This window comes from Dermatophagoides farinae, chromosome 6 (assembly GCF_024713945.1).
Source record: "Dermatophagoides farinae isolate YC_2012a chromosome 6, ASM2471394v1, whole genome shotgun sequence".
Classification (NCBI taxonomy): Eukaryota; Metazoa; Arthropoda; class Arachnida; order Sarcoptiformes; family Pyroglyphidae; genus Dermatophagoides; species Dermatophagoides farinae.
Window position 1 is genome coordinate 3,844,029 of NC_134682.1, and position 15,583 is coordinate 3,859,611.

At 30.4% G+C, this 15,583-nt stretch overlaps 5 protein-coding genes across 5 annotated transcripts; 3 read left to right on the forward strand and 2 right to left on the reverse strand.

Annotated features, from left to right (window-relative positions):
* Nucleotides 1–774: 774 nt before the first annotated feature.
* On the reverse strand, nt 775–2,287 carry LOC124493393 (uncharacterized). The gene has a single exon (XM_047056472.2). The coding sequence runs from the start codon at nt 2,063–2,065 to the stop codon at nt 1,016–1,018; it is 1,050 nt and encodes a 349-aa protein (XP_046912428.2). The 5' UTR covers nt 2,066–2,287; the 3' UTR covers nt 775–1,015.
* On the reverse strand, nt 2,278–4,915 carry Cortactin (cortactin). The gene is made up of 3 exons (XM_047056497.2): nt 4,588–4,915; nt 4,417–4,493; nt 2,278–4,337 (listed from the first exon to the last, which is right to left on the reverse strand). Exons 1-3 carry the CDS (start codon nt 4,669–4,671, stop codon nt 2,558–2,560), a joined length of 1,941 nt encoding a protein of 646 aa, XP_046912453.2. The 5' UTR covers nt 4,672–4,915; the 3' UTR covers nt 2,278–2,557.
* Nucleotides 4,916–5,004: 89 nt separating this feature from the next.
* Nucleotides 5,005–6,428, forward strand: mRpS35 (mitochondrial ribosomal protein S35). Its single transcript, XM_047056498.2, has 3 exons — nt 5,005–5,309; nt 5,378–5,932; nt 6,029–6,428. The coding sequence occupies exons 1-3, from the start codon at nt 5,088–5,090 to the stop codon at nt 6,305–6,307; spliced, it is 1,056 nt and encodes a 351-aa protein (XP_046912454.2). The 5' UTR covers nt 5,005–5,087; the 3' UTR covers nt 6,308–6,428.
* Nucleotides 6,429–6,788: 360 nt separating this feature from the next.
* On the forward strand, nt 6,789–7,695 carry LOC124493419 (uncharacterized). Its single transcript, XM_047056499.2, has one exon. It carries the CDS (start codon nt 7,129–7,131, stop codon nt 7,492–7,494), a length of 366 nt encoding a protein of 121 aa, XP_046912455.2. The 5' UTR covers nt 6,789–7,128; the 3' UTR covers nt 7,495–7,695.
* Nucleotides 7,696–8,338: 643 nt separating this feature from the next.
* bru1 (bruno 1) lies at nt 8,339–15,538 on the forward strand. Its single transcript, XM_075732291.1, has 9 exons — nt 8,339–8,765; nt 8,826–9,118; nt 9,252–9,295; nt 9,574–9,612; nt 12,604–12,652; nt 12,762–12,887; nt 13,027–13,884; nt 14,086–14,190; nt 14,654–15,538. The coding sequence occupies exons 1-9, from the start codon at nt 8,593–8,595 to the stop codon at nt 14,773–14,775; spliced, it is 1,809 nt and encodes a 602-aa protein (XP_075588406.1). The 5' UTR covers nt 8,339–8,592; the 3' UTR covers nt 14,776–15,538.
* Nucleotides 15,539–15,583: the final 45 nt, after the last annotated feature.

A 15,583-nucleotide genomic window follows, 5' to 3' on the forward strand; every position in this document is an offset into this window, starting at 1 on the left:
TTGACAATAACAAAACAACATATGATTTTTTTTTTAAATTTTAATTTCAACCAAAACACACACACACAGACACTCATTCGATGATGATGATGATGATGATGATAAAAGAATTATTTATCAAAGGGGAAATGAAATGAAGATTTTTGATATTCTAACTTCCCCCCCCACCACCACCACATTGCATTCATCCATCAATCCATGAAATGAATGACTGAATGAATGAACGTCAAAATTTTTATTTGAAGTGGATTGTAAATTTAATTTTTTTTTTATTTTCACCTTTGTTTTGTCTTTCAATGTATGTGTGTAGGAGGAGGTGTGAAAAAAATTTTTTTTTCACTCTGTTTTGTCGTAATTAAGTTTCAATGTTTTGTTTTGTGACTTGTGATTAATGGCTAGGATTGATTGATTGATTGATTGATTTGATTTGAAACTAAATTGTAAATTAATCAATCAATCAATTCTACGGGATAATGGAATGAAAAACGGCATTCAATGATCCATTTTCATTATGGAGTAGTCAGAAAAAACAAAGACTTGTCTTGAACACACACACACACACATATGTATTCAACAAGTGTTTGACATTGTTAAACCGTTTTGTAAAGGTCAATTGGTCTTTGATCATCAAACATTTATGTGTGTGTGTGTGTGTGTGTGAAAAAAAAACATAAATCGTGTGTGTGTGTGTGTGTTTTCCTTCCGAAAAAAGACGATATATTCCTTCATTCATTCATTTCGCATTCAAGTTCAATGGAAATAGCAAAAAAAAAATTGACAGAACAAAACAACGAAAACTTTAACTTTATTTCCGCATCATCACTACAGGATGTCCCATGATCATGAGACATCATACAGTGATTTGTTCCAGATTAATTTAAACAATAAAATGAAAAAAAAATTTTTAATTTCATCAATGGATCGGCATGTGGTTGGCAATCAACAATGTTTGATGATATGATGAACATGATTTAAGATTAAAAAAAACAAAACAAAAATGTTTACAGATTCATTGTCATTGTTTAATAATGACATCGATTTGATCATCATTTTCCAAATCATAGGTATCGATTTTTTCCATTAAATTCATTGGTTCATAATCAAATTTTAGTAGAATTTTTTCAATAGGAATACATCGATCTTTTGCATAAATTTCAGCTAAATATTGAACATTTTCAAATCGATTCACAAAACATGTAAGACGTTTTTTATTTGAATCACGAAGATGTAATTCAATTACATTTGGATCATCATTTTGTGTGTTTGGTCCAATTTCATTTGCCATCGAATCATCCAATCGTTGTTCATCGGAACGAACAAACATTTCAAATATATCGGCTACTGATAGATTTATAGATTGAGGTGTTGATTTTGCATCCACAATATTATCATTTAGATATAGGATTAATCGAGATATAGAAATGTCGAAACGTTCAGCTATTTGATCAAATATTGATGAAAATGTTGCCGTAGGAAGCATCTTAAAGTATTCGATTCTATCCAAACGTTTGATACGTATTCTTATCCAATCATATAAAACATCATCGATTTCTTCATAATCGTAAATTATTGATGAATTCATACTAGGCAATGGTGATTTACTATCATCAGTTAATTCAATAATTTCTGCTGATGAATCATAAACTTCATCTATCGTTGTTGGAGAATTTATTTGTTGAATTTCACAGGAATCAGATGTAACTCGTCTTTTTTTAAAACTGGTCGAATCCATCGGCTGAATTTGATCATCATTCTGTTTACAGTGGTCATTATGGTTATGATTTTTATTTTTTACATCATTATCACCAGTTCCAGATAATTTATCGTCAACAATTTTATGATGATTATTTACCAACAATTTTTTCTTAACATGATCATCATTTTCAAGAATTTTCTTCCATTTTTCATCATCATTTAAAAATTTACGATACGAATTGACAACATTTGATGACACAAAACTTGGACGAACTTTATTCAAAGTTTTCTTGACATTATCATTATCATTATCATCAGAATCATCTTCTGAATCTGTTAACAGTACAATTTTTTTTCTTATTTTTGGCATTTGAATAGTGGAAAATTGTATATCAACAATTGAAAATTTTTAAACAATAATTTCAATCAGCTAAGAAAATAAAAAATAAACAAATAAAAATAAATATAAATATTTCGAACCAAATTCAACCATTCATAGAGGACGTATTTTAAATTTTAAATTAATTAAATTATCATCATCATCATTATACAATCCTTTCCAAAAACTCACCAAATACTCTACTTTAAACATTAATAATTAATTTTTTTTTTATTTCTCAAAAAATTAATTTTGTAAAAAAATGCATTTTGCATACAGATAAAATACCTTTTTTGTTGTTGTTGGTGGTGGTGATATTTTTTTCATGAATGACGAAAGACCAAAAAAGTTAAAAATAAATCGTATTGTTCGTTTGTTCGTATAAGTGTGTGTGTGTGTATAAATATCAAATATATATAAAAAACGAGAAAAAAAAATAAAATAAAATTAAACAATTTCATCATTGTGGTCATTTCATCATCATCATTCGTTGAGCTTGACATAATTGGCTGGAAATAGGCCCACTTTACCACGACATTGACCACGCCACCATCCTTCATCAATCATTTCAATATTAGTAATCAATTCATCTGGATCAAATGTAATTTCATCCGATTCGGCCGCTTCATAATCAAACAATGCAATTGCCGTTAAACCTAGATCTTCATTGTTTGTTGTTTCAACAGTTGTCACACAACTTGTTGCTTCTTGTTCTTGTTCTTGATGAACTGGATTTGTTTCGACAACAGCTGATTGAATTTCTATCGATTGTTGATTACTAATTACAGGTTCTGGTGGAATTGAAGATGTTGTTATAGTAGTATTAGCAGCGGTTATGGTTGTTGGTGATTTTGGCACCGGTAATACCGAGATGCCTATCTTATTGAGATGGCGACCTTTTTGCTGATGAAGTGGCCTTTCATCATCATCATCATTAACATTGGTATTGGTATTTCTAGATTCTGTCGATCGATCACCAGATTCTTCTTCATCTTCTCGGGCTTCACTTTCAAACACTACACGATCTTTATTCAATTCTTTTTCATGTGCTTCTTGTTCGATTCGTTTTTGACGTTCACGTTGAATTCTTTCACGGGCTACAGTATCATCTTGTTTGGCTAGATTTTCGAATTTACTTGCCAATGATTTGGCATCACCTTTAATAATTTCTTTCTTTTGTATGTTTGTTGTCTTTTTTGTATCATCATCATCATCATCACGATCTTCCCAACGTTTGGCGCAGCTATCTTTACGGTCTTTTTCCACGCCAAATTTCCCACCAAATCCTTTGCTTGCATCCAATTGTGATGAATGTTTCTCCACTGTTTCGTGATGATCCCAACCAACAGCCGATTTATCTACACGATCTTTTTGTACACCAAATTTTCCGCCAAATCCAACAGAATAATCTTTTTGTGATTCATGTTTGTCCACCTTTTCATGATGTTCCCAGCCAAGGGCCGATTTATCGACACGATCTTTCTGCACGCCAAATTTGCCACCAAAACCGACAGAATAATCTTTCTGTGATTCATGCTTGTCCACTTTTTCATGATGCTCCCAACCGAGGGCCGATTTATCAACTCGATCTTTTTGTACACCGAATTTACCACCAAATCCTTTACTAGCGTCCAATTGTGAAGAATGTTTTTCCACTTTTTCATGATGTTCCCAACCTACAGCAGATTTATCCACTCGATCTTTTTGCACTCCAAATTTACCACCGAAGCCAACCGAATAATCTTTTTGAGATTCATGCTTTTCTACTTTTTCGTGGTGTTCCCAGCCGACAGCCGATTTGTCCACACGGTCTTTCTGTACACCAAATTTGCCACCAAATCCTACGGAATAATCTTTCTGTGATTCATGTTTGTCCACCTTTTCATGATGCTCCCATCCGAGGGCCGATTTATCAACTCGATCCTTCTGTACGCCAAACTTGCCACCAAAACCGACCGAATAATCTTTTTGTGATTGATGTTTATCTACTTTTTCATGATATTCCCAACCGACAGCTGATTTGTCTACACGATCTTTTTGAACACCAAATTTACCACCAAAACCGGTGGAATAATCTTTTTGCGATTGATGTTTATCCACTTTTTCATGATAATCGAAACCAACTGCTGATTTATCCACACGATCTGTTTGTACACCGAATTTACCACCAAATCCTACTTTATTATCCTTTTGCGATTGATGGGCAAATTTCTCTTTTGATTGTATATCTTCTTGGCTAACTTCATTTCGAAGCTGATCTAAACTGATGATTACCATGAATGGGAAATAAATCCGGAATTAATTAAATGGACATAAAAATCATAAACAATCAAACAACTTACTCGATAGCGGCAGCCGTACGTCCAGAACCTTCAATAGTTTTCGAACCCCAACGTTGATCCTCTTCGGTCACATCGTTCTAACAACAAATAAAAAATAATGAATTAATACGATGATCATAAAAATCTTCACCCACAATCACCATTTTTAATTAAAACACGATTAATACTTACAATAAAATCTGGATCGGTATCCCAGTCATCGTTATCTGCCGACTTTAATGCATCCGAATTAACGTATTGGGCACTTTTCCACATTTGGAATAGTTGAAAGATTTCCGAATTTTTTTTTACTTAAAATTCAAAGACCAATAATAAAAATGACATAACAGCGTTGATGACGCACGCAACAGATTTCAATTAGAAACAAGAAAACCACTTTCAATGTTGGACAGTTTTATTCTTTCATAATTGATTGACAATAGGTTTGGTTTTTTTGTTTAATGATGATAATTGATATCGAGCAAAATATAGAAATTAGAGCATTGGTGACGACGGCGACAGATATTTATTCTCATGACAACATCATTTTTTTCCAATTCGATTCTATTTCCACTTGGCCATTAATGGTTAGGTGTCTGTAGCTGTATTAATCACATGGAATTTTGTATTAAATTCTTGTGACAAAAATAAAAAACAAAACAAAACAAAACAAAATCCAAAAAAAAAAAAAAATGTTGACCAATTTTAATGGGAAAATTTTACGGATTAATAATTTTAGATTTTTATCATCATCATCATCATCATCATCAACAGCAACAGCCACAAATGAAAATTCAAAACAAAGTAGTGATATTAGATTGATGAACAACAATGATGAGGATAATTTTCCCATATTAAAAATTTTACCATTCGGTAAAGTTAAACGTGAACAAAGGATTATATTGAAAACAGAGGTATGTGTTTGTTAATGTTTTTTTTTTAAATAACTTAATCGAATTTCTATTTATATATTGATTTTAAGGTGATAAGTCCACGTTATAAACGTTTAAAAGATAATTGTAATTGGACCAATGTATGGCCAACATCAAGAAATTTCAATCCATCCACCGTACCATTACCGATTCATATGAGTTTTGTTGATGATAATAAAATACGTGCACCAGTGGGTAAATTTAATAATCCTGAATTGTTGAAAATTCCAAATTTTCTTCATCTAACACCTGTAACTGTGAAAAAACAATGTGAAGCAATCAAACGTTTCTGTACAAGTTGGCCAAAAGCATTAAAAACTGATGATGATTGTGATCGACATTTTCCAATCACTATTCGTACAAAAGATTTTGTTTTCAGTGGTCCATCAATACGTTGGCCAGAATCAAGAATAGTTGAATTATCAATTAAACTTTCAGATTTAAAATTAAATGAACATGCTCAAGATAAAATGAAACGATTATTAGCACATCGATATAATCATGAAACAGATATGGCAACCATTCGAACGGATAGTTGTCCATTACGTAAACAAAATTATGATTATGCTCATTATCTACTTACTGCTTCCTATTTTGAATCATGGGTATGTTTTTTTTACATTCGAATCATATATCAGAATTTCAGATATTCAAGAATTTTATTATTTTTTTTCGTTTAAATGAACAAAAAAAAAATATAGAAAACCGAAAAATGGGAATCAGAAAAAGAATATGGTGATTGGGAACGATATTTTTGGAATCAAAGTAAATCACGTGAATCAATATTAACATATATGAAATGTGTTAAGCCAGAAAAATCGATCGAAGAATTGGAACAACAATCAAATGTTCAACAGTATGCAAAAGCTGTTACTGAATTATATGATGGTGGTGTACATACTGGGGAAACAACAGAAACATTGGATCAATATAAAAAATCTGTTTTACAAATTCTATTTCCAAATCAAGATTCTAAATGATATGTTTAAAAAATTCATGAGAAAAATTTTTTTTTCTGTTTGCTTTTGAAATCTTGTAATAATCTAATTATAGAATAAATTGTCAATTGAATAATGAAACAATGAACAACGGAAAAAACAACGAAAAGTCAAAAACACCCATGGTTGATTTTTTTTTTGTTGTTTTGTATCCATTTCCTCACCATTTTTTTTACGTTTCCTACGAGATTATAATTTGTATATAAATTGAAGAAATGAGAAAAAAAATCCTCTATCTGATGATGATTATTACAATGTAAACAAAAACATACACATCCATTGGAGAAATTGATAACCAACAAGAACAGAAAAAAAAACCTATGTTGTTCCTATGGTGCCCTATTGATGTTTACCAATAGTAACACATTATCTATATCTATTCTAGTGTGTAATAGAAAGGCAGGGGGAAAAAAATAAGAAATCTTGTCGTTGTTGTTATTGTGTCTTTTCATCACTAAAAAAAAATTTGCTTGATTTCACTTGTTTATGAAACACAAACGTTTGTGTGTGTGTGTGTGCGCGCTATATGTATGTGGACTTTTATCGTTATCGTTTAGAAGTTAAAAGAGATCATCATCATCATCCCATAACCAATCCCATCATTATTTAGTTGCCTGACATTCGTTGAATAATTTGTTTTCAATCAATAAATTCTCTACAAGCAGATTAATCAATTATTAATCAGTGTTTCAGAATTTTTTAAAATTGTTCATATAATTCATCATCACCAACAACAACATTATATATCAGCACACAAATTCATTCAGAATCATCAGCAGAAGAAAAAAAAATAATCATAGAAAATGGCCGAAAGTCGTTTTGGTATCTTATATGTGATTACACGTATCTTATTGGTCGTATTGATCGTTATTATGATTGTATTGAATATTATTGCCATTATCAATGCAAAAGGTGAAGTTAAAGATGTTGTTTGGGTTGTATTCTCATTCATTTCATTATTAATCGGTTTATTGGGCGTTTGGAAGGAACATTTTCTATTTTCATGTTTATTCACCGTCATTACCATTGTATTGGTCTGTATTAGTGGTGCATTCGGTTTTTGGATATCGACAGCCGGTGCCGTTGTTATTATTATAGCAGCAATCATCTATACATTTATGCTATGGGATATGGGTCATCGTGAAATGAATGTACCGGATATGTGTTGAATACTAGAAAAAAAAATTAGAGAATCGAAAAACATTTTTTTTGTGAAGAAGAAGACAACGATGGATGGATTTGGGTGTTGTGAAAATTAATGTGTTTTTTTTCCTGGCCTTGTATTTTTTTTTGTCCTTTTTTAATCATTGATGATTTTTGATTTTCATTTATAATTCAATTAAATAATAAAAAAAAGTGACAAAAAAAAATTTGTGTAAATTATCCGCTTTTTGCATTTTTTTTTTTTTTTTTTTTTTGAAACTATAGAACAATATAGTAAAACTCCTTTTTTTGCTGTATATAGAAAATAGGAGGATTTGATCGATAAAAATCCAAATCAAATAATTGAATCCAATCAATCAATCAATCAAACAAATGATGATGATGATGGCAAACATATAAGAACCAATATATTGATTCAACAAGTTGATAGAAATCCATTCTTGAAAAAAAAATCAAAATCAAAATCAAAAATGGTTATGATTATAAACCACATGATGATGATGATGAATAGGCGTTGTCATCATTACCATCACCATATATTATTGATTTTTTAATGATAATATCATGTTATCTTATCAGCTCTACACCAACACCACCACCACCATCACCATAAACGATAGCAGCAACGAAAACAACAACAATGATTTTATCAATATTATTTACCATTTTATTATTACCGATCATCATCATCATCATCGAGTCTCACACACACAAACAAACAAACAAACAAATTATAATTGACTCAAATTTGATTGATATGTATAGCACACACACACACACATAGTTAGATATTTGACAATAAGTATGATTATGGTACACTCATAGACACAGAAGACAGCTAATCATCGATATTGTGATAGCCATTATCATCATCATCATCATCATTGAATTGATGAAATCTGGTGTGTGCTATATGTGTGTGTGTATTATGTGTATCATCAAAGTTGTATATATGCAAGTAAAAAAAAAAAAAAATCTAGTGTGTTTGTGTGTAGAGCTCAAATACAAAAAAAAACGTTCGATTTTTGTTTGTCTGTGTGTGTGTATGTCGACCTAGAATTTTTTTTTTACAAATTTCAAAATTAAAAATTTACTCACTGAATATGGAATCATTGATTGAATTGAACCATACAAATCATAGTGATAATGGCGATGATGATAATAATGAAAAAATGGTGAATAATGATCAAAATGAATTATCGATCATCCAATCAACAACAAATAACAATGATGATTTCAAATTAATCGATAATCAAAATCATGATGATTCCAACCGGTAAGCATTTCAATGAATTTCAATTTTCATCATCATTTGCATAATTATATATATCAACAGTAATTTCGTTGACAATAATAATAATAATCATGAATATCAAATCAATTCAAATAACGATGATATTGTTGATGATGCCGACCCTGATGATGATGACGATGATGATGATGATGATGAGAATGGTGGATCTGAAACAACCAATAATATTAGAAAACCGGATAATGATTCAATGAAAATGTTTGTTGGACAAATACCACGTGATTGGTATGAAGATGATTGTCGCCAATTATTGGAACCATATGGTGAAATCTATGCTATCAATATACTCAAAGATAAAGAAACAAAAAAAAGTAAAGGTATGTCAGTGCAGGTGTCAGGTTTATTTTGTTTTTGTCATTTATAAATAATGGATAAAATTCCAGAAAAAAAATGTAAAAAATTTTCATTCATTCAAAAAATTAAATGTTGATTATTTATCAAAAAAAATAGGATGCTGTTTCGTTACGTACTATACGAGAAAAGCGGCTCTTGATGTAATGTCCTTTTTGAATGTCTTTCTCTCTCTCACTCACTAAAAATTTGTTCGAATTTTTTTTTTGTTCCTGTCATCCCCCTTTCACCATCATGTGTGTGTGTGTTCACATAATGATCGTATTTTTTTTCGTTTTATTATCTTTCTTTATTTAATTATTTACATATTTTTGTGTCATCATGTTCTATGTACGTCGAATTGTATGTGCATTTTTCTTTTAAATTTTGTTTTGTTTTTGTTTTTTTCGATTGCCGAAAAAAAAAACAAAACAAAATGCAGGCACAGAATGCATTGCACAATCTTCGAAAACTTCCATCGGTGAGTTGTCTTGTTTGTTTTTTATATATTATATTTTATTTATATACATTTTTTTCTGTTTTTTCGAATGCATGCATGCATGCTTGTATGCATCCGAGAAAAAAAACCCCATAAACACGCCTATAAAAGCCATCTATCCTCCCATCCACCTACACACATACACACACACACACAGATATTAATTATCCATGTCATCATCATCATCGTCGTCGTCGTCATTTAAATATGTCATATTCGTCGTCATCTTGTTTATTCTTCTATTTGTATCTATGTCATTCTTGTCCGTCACAATCGTCAACGATCCGAAACAGAATTTCATTTCATATTTTTTTTTCTCTTTATGTAGAATTTATAATTTTCATTTTTTTTTTATATATTCCATGTGATATGTTCCATGTTGTTAGTGTGTGTGTGTGTCTGTGTGCATCAACATCATGACATTGTCATCATCATCTGACAACATTATCGTATAGTCAATTTTATTATTATTTGCATCTAATTTAAGTTTTTCTCTACAATTTTTTTTATTGTTCTTTATCATCATCATTGCTAAAAAAAAATAAGTTTGCGTGTGTGTGTGTGTGCGTACTAAATTCCATGTTCCAAGTAATATTAAATACCAGAGGGAAAAACATTCCATTTTTTTTGCTTACACACACACCCACACACCCAGAAACAAAAAAAAATTGACCATTCAAGCTTGTTTTTTTTAAAAATTCAAAACAATATTGAGTTGGCGCCAATTTTTTTTTTGTTTAAATTCAATGAAATGAACCCATTGTTGATTGGTCTTTTCAGATATTGAATCCAATGCATCTATAACAGAGAGAATTTTGAGAATCAAAACGAAAAAAAAAATTTTTCAGTAATTGTCAATGATTGGTAACAACAACAACAACAACAACAGCAGCAGCAGCAGCAATAGCAACTATTTTGGATCCATTGTCGAAATTTTTTTTTCTATGGAACAATTTTTTTTTGTTTTTCCAACAAAAAAAACTTTTCTGCTCTGTTTATTTTTCAATGTTTTCCATTGTCATCATCATCGGATTTTGTTGTTGTTTTGTTTTGTTTTTTTTTTTGTTGAAAAAAACCTACGACAACAGCAACAACAAACAATTCTTCCGCGTTTGTCGATGATGATAAATCCATGGCAAAGAAAAACGAATTCCATTGAAAAAATCAAAACACAAACAATGCCCAAAATGCTCATCGAGATGATGATGATGATGAAACTCGAAACATTTTTTTTCTCTCTCTGTACTCCCCTGTCAATAGTTTTTTTTTTTGGTTTTGGTTTTTTTTTTGGAACCATTCCACTGAGGTTGTTCTGTGTTGTTATGTGAATTTTTTGTTGTTGTTGTTGTTGTTGAAAGCAATCAATTTTTTTTCCTCCAATGTTTAGTCAGCGCCCCTTTTTTTGATCCTATCGTTTCCGTTTTTCATTTCTTTCGTTTTCATTCATTCATATCGAAATCATTTATTCACAGGAAAACTATTTCCATCGATAATGATGATGATGAAAATTTTATGAAATCGATGAATGGTAGAAAAAAAAACAGAACAACAAAAAAAATGAAATGTGGTACAATTATGACAGTGAAGATCATCACTTTACCTTTAATTGTGTTTTTGAGTAAGTGAATAAGTGAATGAATGAATGAATGACAGAGTGGTGAAAATTTAAAAAATTTTCAAAAAAAAATCAGTTGTTTATGGTAACCGGAACCATAACCATAACAACAACAACAAGAGAATCTACCCATTTTTTAATGTTCGATTTTTTTTTCTTTGCACATAGATGACGTATGTCAGACAAAAAAAAACTTTCTTTTTCCAAAAATAATTTTGATCTTTTTTTTTGAAAATGATCATAACTGGATTTTTTTTTTTGCTTTTCACTACTACCATAATCGATTGTTTCATGCATATATTTTGTTTAATGGGAAAATTTTACTTTGTTTGTATGTCGATCATGATGATGATGATGACCATTTTAAAAGCATCGATATTTTGAATGAAAAAAAAAAAAACAAACGACGACCATAATGATAATGATGATGATGATGATGATTATGACTAAAAAAAAAATTACTTACATGTTCGGTATATATATATATGATAATTCCATAATTCATTTCCTATTTGTCATTTTTTCTCATTCATTCAATTTAATAATGTCGTCGATTGATGATAATGATGATCAGTGAAAGTCTGTTTGTGTGTGTGTGTATGCATCACAAATTTGCCTTGTATATAAAGCCCAAAAACTTTGCATTTTTTTTGTCCAGAATGGGAATTTTTTTTTTTTTGAGCACCGTGTAAAATTTTGTTGTCAAACTTGTTCGAAAGTTAGAAACAAAAAAAAAGAAGAAGAAATTATTGAAAACGAAACGTATTTACTTTCAAACGATCGATAAAAACGACACTAAAAGTACTCGAAAAATAGAGATAGAAAGAAAAAGTGCATATTGAATGAGTGAGAGAGATGGGGAAGAGAAAAGTTCCTATGACAAGATCAACTGATGATGAACCAAAATGTTAAAATATACGACTGTGGTGGTGGTGGTGGTGAATGCAAGAAAAAAAAAGAAAATTTGAAATTTATTCCAATTGGAACAGTTGTATCGGTGGTTGTTGTTGTTGTTGTTTTCCACTTTTTTCCACCATCTTTTTTTTGGTCCCCATTTTTTTTGCTCTTTACTTAAATGTATAGTGATGGCTTAAAGTCATTTGACTTGTATTTGTGTGTGTTTGATGAACAAAATGAAAAAAAGAAATTGATCATTTTTTTTCTCTTGTCTCTCTCTCTGTGTGTGTGTGTGTGTGTGTATATGTATATTACCCATATCTTTATTTGAAATTTGATAAAAAAAAATTTTTTTTTGTTTTCTTTTTTTTCCCGTTATTTTGACTTTGTCCCCATTTTGGATTTTCTTCCATTTTCAATAAACGACAACAACGTACAATAATAATAATAATAATAATCAGTGCCGAAATCCGATTCAAATGAAACCGGCAGATAACGAAAATAAAAATGGTATGTTTTTACTTACACACACAAGACATGACGATCAATATCGTCTGTTTGTTTTTTATATGATGTAAAAACAACAAATGAAATAATTTTAATCAAAAATTTTTTTTAGATCGTAAACTTTTCATTGGAAAATTGCCGAAATTCATTACAGAAACAGAAATATTGAAAACATTTGAACAATTTGGACTTATTGAAGAATGTATTATATTACGTGATAATCAAGGACAAAGCAGAGGTATGTTGATGAGATATAGTGAATTGAACAAAGAAAAAATTTTTTTTTTTGATTCAAATTAATCATTTTGATAAAATTGAAACAAAATTACAATTTTGTTTTATCTTTTTTTTTGTTTTGTTTTCATCCATCATTCAAGGATGTGCATTTGTTACATTTTCCACACGTTCAAATGCAACACAAGCGATGCGTGAATTAAATCAGACAAAAATATTTGATGGATGTATGGTTCCTATTGTTGTTAAATTTGCTGAATCAAATCCCGATCATCAACATCAACGACGACAACAACAGCAACAACAACAATCAAATTCTCATAGTGATCTTCGATCACCAATCACAATAATGAATAGTCTTTTTAATACGGCAACAACGCCTATGGCTGCTATAAATCTATCAGCGCAGCCATTAGTTTCCTATCCAAGGGTCCATGCTCAATCACCAAATTCATCAATTACATCAACCGGGACGAATGCATTGTCGGCAATAGATCAGACAAATTCTGTTTATCTTAATAATTTGATCAAGTTTCAACAACAACAATCTCAACAGCAACAATTGTTAAATATGTCCACATTAAGCCATCCTACTGCAAATCCATATGCAACAGCAGCAGCTTTACCAACTGATTTGACCTATCCAAATCTGGTTCTGGGAACCAAATCGACAGCTACAGCGGCCGCATTAATAGCTTCAGGCCAAATTTCTGCAGCAGCTTATCCGACTACGGCGACTTTAACGAATACCAGTCCTACTCATCATTTTCCATTGGTAGCAATGGCAGCGAATGCAAAATTGGCCGATTCATTAACGATGGCTGCTATGACTGCTACATCACCATATCATCATGCCTATCATCATCATCATCACCATCCTGCTGTTTATCATGCCAAACACCATTATGGTCTTACTACAACAACAACAACAGCGGCAATGAATAATGGGAAACAAATCGAAGGCCCAGATGGATCAAATCTATTCATTTATCATCTTCCAGGTTAGTTAAAAAAAAGAATCAGACAAAATAAACAAAAAAAAAATTTAAAAGATTATAGTCAAAGAAAAGTTGAAAAAAAATAATGAGCTATTCCTTTTTAAATGAAGTTTTAATCAAGCGATTTTTATCTAAATTGTTTTTTCATGAATTTCTTTTTTTTCACACTTTATTTTGATTGGATGGAATATTTCATTGTATCAGCCGAATACTCTGATTATGATCTGATCACATTATTCGCTCCATTCGGTAATGTTATTTCAGCCAAAGTTTTTATCGATAAAAATTCAAATCTAAGTAAATGTTTTGGTAAGTTATTATTATTGTTTGATTTTTTTTTCTTGGAAATTGTTTGCAAAATGAATGAATCCAAAGAATGAAATGAAGTATGTGCACATACTATGATGAACATTGAGGAAGTTTTTCATTTTATGTGTGTATGTATTCTGTTCGCTTCAATGACAATGATTCAAAACGCCATGCATGTTTATACTTTGATTTTTTTTTCTCTCTCCAAATTTACATATTGTATTCATTTCATTCATTTATTCATTCATTCGTCTATGTCTCCCATCATTCATTTATTTCAATTCAATTGAATTCAATGAATATGATGGTGTTTTGACGGACCAATGAACCAAACATTTCCGTTTTTTTTCCCCATAAATTCTCATTTTTATGTTCTTTATTCTCATTTTTTTTTCTTTCTTACATCACCATGTTGTATTAATGACGATGACTACATGACGATTGATGATGACGAATAATAAAGGTTTTGTATCATACGACAATCCAGAATCGGCACAAAATGCCATCAGATCAATGAATGGTTTTCAAGTGATGAATAAACGTTTAAAAGTACAACTTAAAAAAGTTCGTGAAAAACCGTACTGAATCATCGTCATCATCGTTTTTTTTTTGGCCAAACAACTTTGCAGTGAGAAAAAAAACAACAAAAAAAATCCAATGAATAGAAGATAGAAGAACCCTTTTATATCTTTTTGTTATCATCATCATCATCATCATCAACTAGTCAAGGCAATAAATTTCCAAAGATCCAGAAAATTTTTTCCAACGAATTTCATTTCTTTCTTGATTCTTCCTTGCAGCCATTTTTATATTTGGTGGTTAAGAAGAAGCAGAAAAAAAATTCTTTTTCTTAGGAAAACTCACACGGAAATTCATTGGCCTACAACGAAATTCTTGCCATATTATGATTGTTCTATTTATAAACACAACCACACAAAGTGAACTTGTCGCTTCGATACTAATGACTTATGAAACATTTATTTTTTTTTCTTTCCAACAAATATATAGAGAGAAAAAAATATGTCACTAAAATCATATTACTGGTTGTTGGCTGCTTGGTTTAGCCTTGGAATGATCTTATGTTTTTTTTTTGTGTGTGTGTGTATATGAATGAAATGAAACAATCTTTATAATCATTCACAGAAGCTCAGAATTTCTCATCATTCGACATGTCCATCCCTTTCTTTTGATTATACCAATCAGTAAGCCTTTTTTTATACAAAAAAAAATTGATTTATCAAAATTAATTTTGTTACTATATACACACAATGTAACAAACATACACACACACACACACACACACACACACAAGCATTTCATATTTAATAAAAATCATTTATCTTAAAAATGAATAAATGAATGAATTTGATGTGTTTCTTAGTGTTGGGGATTC

Excerpts from the sequence above, each read along its gene's own strand:
- Cortactin (XM_047056497.2), bottom strand. The coding sequence starts at position 4,671 with ATGTGGAAAAGTGCCCAATACGTTAATTCGGATGCATTAAAGTCGGCA. Across the intron at positions 4,494-4,587 it reads ATACCGATCCAGATTTTATT|AACGATGTGACCGAAGAGGA; the intron begins GTAAGTATTAAT and ends ATTTGTTGTTAG. Across the intron at positions 4,338-4,416 it reads CGTACGGCTGCCGCTATCGA|TTTAGATCAGCTTCGAAATG; the intron begins GTAAGTTGTTTG and ends GGTAATCATCAG.
- LOC124493419 (XM_047056499.2), top strand. The coding sequence starts at position 7,129 with ATGGCCGAAAGTCGTTTTGGTATCTTATATGTGATTACACGTATCTTA.
- bru1 (XM_075732291.1), top strand. The coding sequence starts at position 8,593 with ATGGAATCATTGATTGAATTGAACCATACAAATCATAGTGATAATGGC. Across the intron at positions 9,296-9,573 it reads CGAGAAAAGCGGCTCTTGAT|GCACAGAATGCATTGCACAA; the intron begins GTAATGTCCTTT and ends AACAAAATGCAG. Across the intron at positions 12,888-13,026 it reads TAATCAAGGACAAAGCAGAG|GATGTGCATTTGTTACATTT; the intron begins GTATGTTGATGA and ends CCATCATTCAAG.
- LOC124493393 (XM_047056472.2), bottom strand. The coding sequence starts at position 2,065 with ATGCCAAAAATAAGAAAAAAAATTGTACTGTTAACAGATTCAGAAGAT.
- mRpS35 (XM_047056498.2), top strand. The coding sequence starts at position 5,088 with ATGTTGACCAATTTTAATGGGAAAATTTTACGGATTAATAATTTTAGA. Across the intron at positions 5,310-5,377 it reads GGATTATATTGAAAACAGAG|GTGATAAGTCCACGTTATAA; the intron begins GTATGTGTTTGT and ends ATTGATTTTAAG. Across the intron at positions 5,933-6,028 it reads CTTCCTATTTTGAATCATGG|AAAACCGAAAAATGGGAATC; the intron begins GTATGTTTTTTT and ends AAAAAAATATAG.